General features: G+C 34.7%; 1 protein-coding gene and 1 pseudogene across 1 annotated transcript; both read left to right on the plus strand.

The window, feature by feature from the left end:
• The first annotated feature begins 7,679 nt into the window (after positions 1-7,679).
• LOC116111445 (germin-like protein subfamily 1 member 13) lies at positions 7,680-8,641 on the plus strand. Its single transcript, XM_031397621.1, has 2 exons — positions 7,680-7,837; positions 7,945-8,641. Exons 1-2 carry the CDS (start codon positions 7,720-7,722, stop codon positions 8,475-8,477), a joined length of 651 nt encoding a protein of 216 aa, XP_031253481.1. The 5' UTR covers positions 7,680-7,719; the 3' UTR covers positions 8,478-8,641.
• Positions 8,642-10,358: 1,717 nt separating this feature from the next.
• LOC116111437 lies at positions 10,359-10,867 on the plus strand (annotated as a pseudogene).
• The last annotated feature ends 804 nt before the right edge of the window (positions 10,868-11,671 follow it).

Genomic DNA, 11,671 nt, shown 5'->3' on the forward strand with positions numbered 1-11,671 from the left:
AACAACACTTAAAAACAGAAGAACACTGCACTTATATAGCAGCTATAAGATGAACAAAATGCCACCGTATGACAATCAAGTCTTAATCTTTTACAAAATAGACCTTAGAGTATTAATGTAACTTCTAATTGTTAGAAAAACTCCCTTCTCACTCACTCTCATACTCAATTGTATGACAATCAAGTCTTAATCTTTTACAAAACAGACCCTAGAGTATTAATGTAACTTCTAATTGTTACAAAAACACCCTTCTCACTCACTCTCATACTCAATGTCCTCCCTTAAACCAAAGTATTCGATACTGATACAGTACTTGGAACACTTCCTTATACCAACATTCCCCCGTAAACTAGACATTCTTCAGCCTTATGCTACTTCCAAGTTCAGCCTTACTTTGCAACAGCCTGCAACAATCAACTACTCCTATTCTGCATTCTTGTACCAATCTGAACATTGATTCAGTAAATTCCTAGCAATCAGAGCCAGAACAACAACTCTACCACTACTCATGCTGATCATTACTTGCACACTTTAACACCCTGAACATTGAATCAGTAAATTCCCAACAATCAGAGTTAGAACAACAACTTAACACATTTACCACTACTCATGCTGATCATGATTTGTACACTTTAACACCCTTATCAAAAATTCTGCAACACATCTAACCTGAACATTGAATCAGTAAGAGAATTCCCAACAATAAGAATCAGAACAACAACTCAACACATTTACCTCTACTCATACTGATCATGATTTGCGCACTTAACACCCTTATCAGTAGGAAGTTCAGATGTAATAGTGAGCTTATCTCGTAGCATGGTAAACTTAGAGTTGGGAAGAACTTTTGTTAACAGATCTGCAATCTAATATTTAGATGCAATGTACTGAACATTTAGGAGCTTCATGGTCACCAAATCTCTAACAAAATGCACATCTATTTCTATGTGCTTTGTGTGAGCGTGAAAAACAAGATTGGAAGAGAGTGCTCCAGCACTCATGTTGTCACACCAAATGATTGGAGTGTGACTGATATGAATGCCCAATTCTGTGAATAAATTTTGCATCCATACCAGCTCCGTAGCAGCCTGACTAAGTGACCTATACTCAGCCTCTGTGGATGACAATGAAACTACTTTTTGTTTTTGAGAGGACCACTGAACTAGATTACCACCTAGGAAAACAATGTAGCCACTGGTTGATCTCCTGTAAGTTTCATCCCCAGCCCAATCGGCATCAACAAAAGCTTCTTGTTTGAGAGGTTGCGTTTTAGTGAAAAGAATACCATGGTGTAGAGTGCCTTTAACATATCTTAGGACCTTTTTGCAAGCTGTTCAATGAACTTCAGTAGGCTGTTGCAAGAATTGGCTAAGCTTGTTTACATCAAAAGCTAAATCTAGTCTAGATAAGGTCAAGTATTGCATGCCACCAATGATGCTCCTATATAGAGTAGGCTAATCAAACAGGTTACTATCTTCTTTTCCAAGTCTAAGACCAGTAGCCATAGGAGTAGAGCAGGGTTTGGATTCTGCCATTCTAGATTTTGTTAGAAGGTCTTGTACATATTTGGTCTGAGTCAGAAGCAAACCATCTGCATTTCTTTTAACTTCAAATCCTAGAAATATTGCACTGTCCCAAGAGCTTTGAGAGCAAATTTTTTATCTAAGTCAACAACTAGAGTTGAAATGAGTTGATTATTGTTTCTTGTCACAAGAATATCATCTACATATACTAGTAGATACATAAGGATATAATCCATTTATAAAAGAATAAACTAACATCTGAAACTGAATTTTCAAAACCCCAATCAACTAATGCAGATTTTAATTTATCAAACCAAGCTCTAGGAGCTTGTTTGAGTCCACACAAGGCTTTATTTAGCCTACAAACCTGCTGTGGATTGTACTTATTCCTTACACAACTAGAGTAGCCTTCAGGAGGTAGCATGAATACCTTCTCTGTTAGGTCTCCATTCAGAAAAAACATTGTTGACATCCAACTGCTCAATGGGCCAGTTGTGATGCACTGCCAAGGATAACATAACCTTGATTGTGGCCGCCTTAACCACTGGTGAGAATGTGTCAAAATAATCCACTCCTGGAGTCTGTTGGAAGCCCTTAGCGACCAGCCTTGCTTTGTACTTTTGCAAAGTTCCATATGAATTTAATTTGGATTTAAAAACCCAATTGCATCCTACCACATTCATGCCTTCTTCATAGGGAACAAAGTCCCAAGTATTGTTCCTTAACAGAGCCTAATATTCAGTGTTCATAGCATGCTACCATTTAGGAATCAGTAAAGCCTCTGTTACAGTCTTAGGTTCTGGAAGTATAGTAGAATTAGTAACTGCAACTTGATAGGCAATGTACTTAGGTTTTGGTTTAGAATGCCCAGTCTTAGATCGAGTGAGCATGGGATGAGTGTTCTGTGCTATAGTAGAGATACTAGGTAGAACTACTTCCAACTTAATACCAGGGATACTATTGTGAGAAGATGTTGATGCTGACTGACAATGAGTACTAGGGATATGAGATAAGCTACAGGTAGATTGAAGTTGTCTGGCAGATTCAGAAGTGTTTAACTCAATTGTAGAAGTAATATTTGTAGATGAATTATCACATGAAACAACAAGTCTTGGAGATTCCAACTCAGTCATAGAGAAAGCAAGTGAATGCTTGGATGTGTCAGGATGTAATAGCTGTGCTGGAGAATCAAAATGTGGTGGCTGTGTTGAAACAGACTCAGTAGATAATGTTACATTAGAAACTGATATTGGTATATACCAAGGCATAGCAGAAACACTGATGGGAGAAGTAGTTTGTGAAGCACAATCAGTAGTTGAAGAGAAAGATCAGTTTTAAAAGGAAAATCCACCTCATTGAATCTGACTTGTTTCACAATGTAAACTCTCCTAGTAGATGCAAGGCAGAGATACCCCTTATGGGAAAGGCTATGACCAAGAAAAACACATTTTTTTGTGTGATAAGTAAGCTTATGTTTGTGATAAGGTCTTAGATATGGATAACAACTGCATCCAAAAACTTTCAACTCTAAGTAATCAGGTTCTTGGTGAAATAAAGTGAGATAAGGTAATGAGAAGTTAAGGACTGAAGTAGGTAATCTGTTGAGAATGTAGGTTGCTGTGCTAAAGGCTGCCTACCAATATCTTAAAGGCATACCCGCATGTGCTAAAAGAGACAAACCAAATTTTGTAATCGATCTATGCTTCCTCTCAACTCTCCTATTTTGCTGGTGCAAATAGGGACATGAATGCCTAAACATAACCCCACACTGCTGTAGATAACCAGTAAATGTCCTATATATTCCTCCCTAATCAGTTTGCAAACATTTCAATTGATATCCTAGTTGTTTCTCTACAAAACAATGAAATTGTACAAATGTGGAATATGCTTCAGATTTAAATTTCAGTGAGTATATCCAAGTAAACCTACTATAATCATTCACAAAAATGATTTAATATCCGAATCTTTCTCTAGAATTAACTAAAGTAGGTCCCCACAGATCTGAATACATTATCTCTAAAGGGACTTTGGCCCGAGAATCTGAAACAGGGAATTGACATTGTTGCAATTCACCATATTGATAAGCCTCACAAAAAAAATTTTTATTTCTAGTCAAAGATTGTTTTACATTCATCTTATTCAAAACAACATTAAGTGTCTTCACATTTGGATGACCTAGTCTTGCATGTCATGGCATGAACATATCTACATTGGCAGTCTTATTTATATGTCTAGTGGCATGGTAAGTATTGGGAGAGTAAGCAGCTGCAACTTTATTGACTGGAGAAGTAGAAGTTTCTGATGACAACAATGCAGTAGGTAAACAAGAGGCAGAATCCAAGGGTGAGCTACCAACATGCATGAATTCAAGCTGATACAGTCCATCCTTGATTGTGCCTTGAAGTAGAACAGCTCTAATGTGTTTGTCCTTTACCAAACAACAATTTGAGTGAAACTCCACAATCACACCATTATCCTTAGTAATTTGGGAAATACTAAGCAATTTTTTTGCAATTTTGGGAACACACAACACATCCTTAAGATGAATAAGTCTATTTGCATCATATGAAGGTATTAGCATCATACCTGAATGAGTAATGGGAACAAATTCCCCATTACCAACCCACATTTTGGAGTCTCCTGTATGAGCAGATTTGAGCATCAGGTTTGATCTATCGGCTGTCATATGACTTGAGGCGCCAGAATCCATATACCATGACTTGTCTTGAAGGGTCTGAGGTGTAGCAACAGCTTGATAAGATGCCGGTGATGTAAGAGAAGTACTATTCGTAGTGGTTGACAAATGAACACCATGAAGGTTCGTAGGAGAATTATGTTGAAATCCAGGGCCAGAGGAATTTTTAGGCATTATAGGGACTGAGTAGTCATGAAATCCACCAAAGGAACTAGTTGGAACCACAGTATCAGAGTTGTTTGGTTTAAAGCTGGAAAAGTTATTTTAGCTTGGTGTGTAATGGTTAGCAAATAAGGTTTGAGCAGAGTCACCAGGTCCTTCAGTTGGAGTATTAGATGAAAGAGCATGTGAAGTGTAGACATTAACATTGGCCTGTGTTTGAGGATTGTAGGGAACAAAACCTTGATATTCTTGATCAAATCTGTGATAACACTGTATGGTTAAGTGTCCTGGTTTGCCACACACTTGGCAGATCAACCTTGGCTTAAAGTAATTCTAGCCTCTGCCTTTGCCTTTAACCATATTGTTGTTAAACTGAAAACCTCCAGTATTAAAAGGCTGTGTATTAGGTAGATAACCAAGTCTATTAAAGACTGTTCCTAGGTAGCTACTGTTCTCAAAATCAACATTACCACCATTACCGACTGCAAGATGTATAATACCAAGAGTAGTTATACTAGAGTTTATGTTATTCTGATAGCCATAGCTGAGAGCAGATCCTGGAAGATTTTGTACTGGTATTTTGTGAACAGGTACACTATTTTGTGGATGAGCAGCAGATGAGTTACTATTTCCTTGTTTTGATGCAAAAAGAGCTAGTTGAAATGCTCATGAAGGTTTGCCATAGCATTATGTTGTCGTTCTAACCCCATTTCATGCTAGCAGTGCTACTGTTGTAAGTCAAACTCGCGACTACTACATCATATTCTGGTCCTAAGCCATCCAGAATATATAACAGCAACTCCTCATCTCCAAGATTAACACAACTATCCACTAATTCATTTCCGAGTTCTTTCATCTTAAGCACATATTCATTAATACTCAAGTCACATTTCGTAGTTGTTTGTAACAGGTTTCTAAGATGCAGAGTCCTAGCTTTAGAATAGGACTGAAAATGTAACTCCAAGGTGTTCCATATTTCATAAGAGTTGGTACACTTAGCAACATGTATAAACATGGACTCAGAAATCGACAATAAAAGCCAGCTTACTAAGAACTAGTCTATCTTTTTCCAATTGAAATATTTAGGGTTTGGTTCTTTTAACAATTCCTCAGATTCAATAGACTTTCTAACTTGAAACATAGGTGGACAAATATTCTCACCTGTAATGAAACCATCAAGTTCATGGGATGCTAGAGTTGGAAGGATTTGAGATTTCTAGTGATTGTAATTTCTTTCCACGAGCTTCACTGAAATTGTGGGAATTGTTGCATGCAGAGCTGAATTGTTTGCGTTGGCACATCCAGCTTGCTCCATTTTTTACTTTGAAGAGATATTAGAAAATCCAAGATTCAATTGAGCCATTGACGTTTGTCTAAAGCTTTGATACCATGAAGATTCTAGAGCGGACTTGAAAGAAAAATAAAAAATAGAAAAATGTTCGAGAGAGAAGTAAATTGAGCTAAAGAATTGAAGAACAGAAATTTTTTATTAATTGATTAACAACACTTAAAAACAGAAGAACGATGCACTTATATAGCAGTTATAAGATGAACAAAACGCCACCATATGATAATCAAGTCTTAATCTTTTACAAAACAGACCCTAGAGTATTAATGTAACTTCTAATTGTTACAAAAACACCCTTCTCACTCACTCTCATACTCAATACTCTCTTTTACTATCAGGGTACCCAGTGGTGGTTAAAAAAAAAAAATGAGGTTTTATTGCATAAATCAAATATTGAATTTATACCCAAAGCATATATTCTTAGTTCCGAAAATGTGGTATTTTAAAATAAGAAAAATGTTTCAATGTTTATAAATGAAGTTTTTAATTATAATCAATGTATGGGACATTGGCTTGAATTAATGTAAATAGCTCTTTTTCTTTTTTAGTTGTTACATAACTTATCGTTTATAAATATCAACATATGGTTAGACAAATCATGTGTTTATCTAACCAAAGATTAGCAAAATCAAAATATATCAAATTAGTAAAGCTAAGTTCGTGAAAAAGTCCATTCCCTGTTCATTCTCCAATAATACATAGAAAATTGGAAACAATTAGTCCAATAGTTATTTCTCTTAACAATTTCAATACCAAATTTCTTCGTTTTTTTTTTTTTTTTTCCTCTAAAAATCCAAATATCTTCATCATTTGCTTTGCAAGGCCGGCTTTGAAATTGGAGCCCAAGTAGATGACCCTGCAATTTTGAGGACTTGGGGTTCCTAAAATCTTAGACGACCAAATATTATGCAACATCGATGAATCACATGAATTCGATCCGTTAATTTTGCATTTATGAATTTTAATAACTCCTAGACTAAAAGTACTTGCCTTATCTTGACATTAAGTGCATAACTTCCAAGTAATGGCTTTGCCAAGTCAATAAAGTATATTTGTTCATCTTCTTCATAATAATATTATATTTCACAAGTAAAAACCTAATCCAAACTCTTTCAACATTTGAAAAAACTCTTATAGTTAAATTAATACTGAAGGACTTTATCTAACATTAGCAGAAAGTGATGGTCAACATTTAGAATCATAATGGATACCTGCAGAGACGATTTTAAGACTCAAGTATATATTTTCCTCCAACTATTTCTGCAGAATACCTGGTCCACATGTATCATATGGCTTTATATATGATAAATAATCGATTAATAAAATTTTAGGTGCTAATAAAATTAATTATCATCTTTTTCCTATATAGGAAAAATATAATAATTTATTCAAAAACTATCTTTTACATTATTTCTTCTCAATCATTAATTTAATTGATTTTATGACTATTTAATTGATTTTCTATCATTGATTTTATGATTCATAAATTAATCATTAATAATTTAACAAATACGATTGATTTAATTTTAAACATTATCTCCCTTAAAATTTGACACTTTCAGTAAGGGGATTAATTTCTGAATAAGAACTTGTTATATATGTCATTAAAAAAAAAAAAAAAAATTGATTGTTTCACAGTTTTTCATAATCAAATATATGTCAGTACTCTGAGCATCCCATGAAACTTTAAGATAAAAATAATAAATGCAAAAATATAAAAGAGGACCATTTCCATGTGTAAAAATGTGTTGATGTACGCAAAGAAGAAATTACAAATTTTACTTAATCAAACAAGTACAAACTAAGATAAAGATAGCCAATGAAGACTTAGCAACTGCCAATACTCTTTGTTATCTGCTTCGAGCAGGGGAAAACAATCGAGACTGCTTCAATAAATTTCACCTATAAATAGAGTTGCTAGCCTTGCAGCATTTCTCACCCCTCACCAAGAAATATTAATTCTTGAAGAATAGAGCGACAGCATAATCAAAATGAAAAGTTTCGTTCAGGCTTTTGTCCTCTTGGCCTTGGCTTCCTCATTTGCCTCCGCTTTTGACCCCAGTCCTCTTCAGGACTTCTGTGTAGCCATCGATGAGCCAAAGAACGCTGGTATTTACTCATTTCTCTTTCAGTATATTCATATAATCTAGCTAACTCTTCTCCTATGTGTAGCTAGGCATTAATATTATTCTTACTGATTTGATTGTTTGATGCAGTGTTTGTGAATGGGAAGTTCTGCAAGGACCCCAAGCTCGCCAAAGCTGGGGACTTCTACTTTTCAGTTAAAATGCCTGGAGACACAAACAATCCAGTTGGTTCAAATGTTAGCGCTGTGAATGTCGATCAAATTCCAGGACTTAACACTCTTGGCATTTCAGCTGCCCGTATTGACTTTGCTCCTTATGGCCAAAACCCACCTCACACTCACCCTCGTGCCACTGAGATTCTTGTAGTTCTGGAGGGTACTCTTCTTGTTGGTTTCGTTACATCCAATCCTAATAACACACTTATTAGCAAAGTTCTTAACAAGGGTGACGTGTTCGTCTTCCCCATTGGTCTCGTTCACTTTCAATTCAATATCGGAAAAACAAATGCTCTTGCCTTTGCTGGTTTGAGCAGCCAGAACCCCGGTGTCATTACTATTGCCGACGCTGTGTTTGGGTCAAATCCTCCAATTAATCCAGGTTTTCTTGCCAAGGCTTTCATGTTGGACGTAAAAGTGGTGAAAGATCTCCAGGCGAAATTCTAGATGGATGATTAGAGAAATGTGTCAAATACAGTGAATTAGTTTCTACAATTTGAATAACGCTTGCCTATTTTATTGTTACAATGTTGTAATAAATGGTTACACATTTAAATGTGCCTCCACCCAATTTGTTTGTTTCAGTTAATGATATAATATTTTTCTTATTATTTCTCTCTTCTCTGTTGCAGATATCTATATAATTCAGTGAAAACAAAATTTGATTGATAATTGAATCCCATAATTCTAGGACTTCTTCTAGGTCAGTCAATAAACTCGATTCCTTTGAAAATATATATTTTATTTTGTAAGAAATTAATAATCTATTGTACGTATGTAGGATGAATTTTATGTGCACTAGTATATTCACTCAAAGTTTCTCATTGTTATAAGTTGTTCTGAAGACATAATAAAAAATCCTTAAGAGAGATTAGAATGTGAAATTCAATGGAAAATTAAAGAATAATTGTGTAGTCAACAAGCTACATTAACGTTGAATATTTTAACAGTTATTCAATTGATTAAGCATGTGTAAATTGAATCTTAATAATAGAGACCAGGATTCCAGGTTCATCCCTTGTGGGCAATTTTCCGCAGCTTTAATTGAGTTTTTCAGGCTTCTGTTTGGCGGTCCCTCTTGGCCACCTTTGGGCCTTTTTTGCAAAGCCTTTTCATGTTGAGCTCATGCATGTTACAAAATTTGGCTGTTTTTCTATTTGGATGACGAACGTCAGTGCCACTCTCTTTCGTATAGGGGTAGGCAAGTCTAGGTATCCATCCAAATCCCATGAAACCAGAATGAGAACCAAAATCGGTCAGTTCCTAGGATTTAGAATTGGAATGAGAACTGGAACTTCAAACATAGGTTTTGGTTCTGGATACTCAAGAAAATTACGATTACCCTTACTATTCACAAAAATTAAAAATACATTTCCAAACCTTTACAAAAATTACAGTTCAATCCTGACTCCTACTCAAATACCTAGGTCTCGGTTCCGATTCTGGTTCATGTAATGATGGAACCGGAACCAGAAATGCATAGTATTGATTTTGATTTTTTAGAACTGGATCCCCGAGTACTTACCGGTTCCAGTTGTACCCTATTTGTTTGCTCACCCATACTTTCATCTATGATTAGCTTATGTAATTTATCCCAAAGGAAACAATCGGTTTACTTTTTATTTTATAATAAATTACCTCTTTTCGATTTGTAAATTAAAACAGGATAGAATGATAAAATTATTGATATATTAGCACTATAGAAAAAATAAAAAGTCTTTTTACTACGTCTGACACCTTCAAAGCACAACTAATGGATACATAACCAAAGACTTCTGTCTGACTTAATTTCTAAGTAATTTATAACTGTATATGGGAATGGGCTACCGTCAACTTTCATTTTGAACCACCTTGTCGGCTATAACATATGGCTATTCTATTTATTACATTACGTGTCTCAGACACTGGGTTCTTTAAGGCTTAGATTTTATTATTAATATAAGGAAAAGGAATAAAGGGGGTCATACGTTTTGAAGCTTTATATTTAACGTATGGGACAAGGACAAACAAAAGAAACTTAAAGATGACTTGCTTTTTATGATCCTAACAAGCAATTGATAGTAATAAATCGAAATAAAAAATAATCATAAAATTATATCTTCATTATACAACATAAATTGGTCTCCGTCAAATTTTTTGGTACTCTTTAGTTTTTATTATATTGGTAAGAACGTTGAATTTTATATCGAAAGCGTTTATTCTTAGTTACAAATATGTGGTATTAATTTTACCAAATATTACCTGTCAAGATATAAGCTTAAGAGCAGTCTGAGTTAAAATGTAATTTTGGAGAGTAGTAGGACTACCTTGTAATTTGACTGGGTTAAAATGTCAGAAGTCAAAGTTTGTAAGAAACGCAGTGTTTTCTATCAGCGGCTTTATAAAGATCTGTGCGCACGTTGTTTCCTGTTAGTTAGTAGACTTACTCCAGTTTGTTAATGAAAAATTCAAGAATTTCTTCTCTAACAATTTTTTAGTTCTGGAGGGTAACAGTTTTTTCTTTCCGTAACAATTTCTATACCCAGCTCCGTTTAATTTTTAGTTCTGGAGGGTACTCTTCTTGTTGGTTTCATCACTTCCAATCCTAATAACACACTTATTAGCAAAGTTCTTAACAAGGGTGACGTGTTCGTCTTCCCCATTGGTCTCGTTCACTTTCAATTCAATATCGGAAAAACAATGCTCTTGCCTTTGCTGGTTTGAGCAGCCAAAACCCCGGTGTCATTACTATTGCCAATGCTGTATTTGGGTCAAATCCTCCAATTAATCTAGATTTTCTTGCCAAGGCTTTCATGTTGGACGTAAAAGTGGTGAAAGATCTCCAGGCAAAATTCTAGATGGATGATTAGAGAAACATGTCAAATGCAGTGAATTAGCTACTATAACTTGAATAATGCTTGCCTATTTTATTGTTACAATGTTGTAATAAAGTGGTTACACATTTATATGTGCCTCCACCCAATTCGTTTGTTTCAATTAGTGATATAATATTGTTCCTATTATTTCTCTCTTCCCTATCGCAGATATCTATATAATTCATAATATAGATACATTTTTTATGATGTGAAAACAAATTATGATTGATAATTAAATGAATCCCATAATTGTGGGACTTTTTCTAGGTCAATCAATAAACTCGACTGCTTTGAAAATATATATTTTCTTTCATAAAAAACTAATAACCTGATTGTACGTACATAGGATGACTTAGACTAAAACATACGATATAATTGAGAATTGGAATTATTGATATATCTCTTATTTATGCAGAAAACTTAGGAGTGTATGATTCTTTCTTACAAGACTTACGTATCTAACATGATAATCCCCTCACGTGTTTAAAGTTAAAATCATTTGATCATCCAGTAAGATTAGAATCTTCATTGAAGAATTTAATCCCACTCTAATTTCTAACAAGGCTATGATAATATGGGGAAAAAAAAATTAAATTTGCCTGAAAATAAAGTCATAACATGCATACTAGTTTTACTCTAAGAATGACTCTATCTAGTACTTCTCAAGTCAATCTATTAATTTATCATGACCAATACTATGATTTTAGTATTTCATGTAAAGAGATACAAACATGTTGATGCATGATTTTGACACCAACGACCTGCAAGTGCAAAGTGCTAAGTTGT

This window comes from Pistacia vera, unplaced genomic scaffold (genome assembly GCF_008641045.1).
Source record: "Pistacia vera cultivar Batoury unplaced genomic scaffold, PisVer_v2 Contig638, whole genome shotgun sequence".
Taxonomy (NCBI): Eukaryota; Viridiplantae; Streptophyta; class Magnoliopsida; order Sapindales; family Anacardiaceae; genus Pistacia; species Pistacia vera.

What these genes read in the sequence shown, in the direction of transcription:
- LOC116111445 (XM_031397621.1), top strand. Translation starts at nt 7,720, where the DNA reads ATGAAAAGTTTCGTTCAGGCTTTTGTCCTCTTGGCCTTGGCTTCCTCA. An exon ending in CGATGAGCCAAAGAACGCTG is followed by an intron (nt 7,838 to 7,944) that starts GTATTTACTCAT and finishes TGTTTGATGCAG; the next exon opens with TGTTTGTGAATGGGAAGTTC.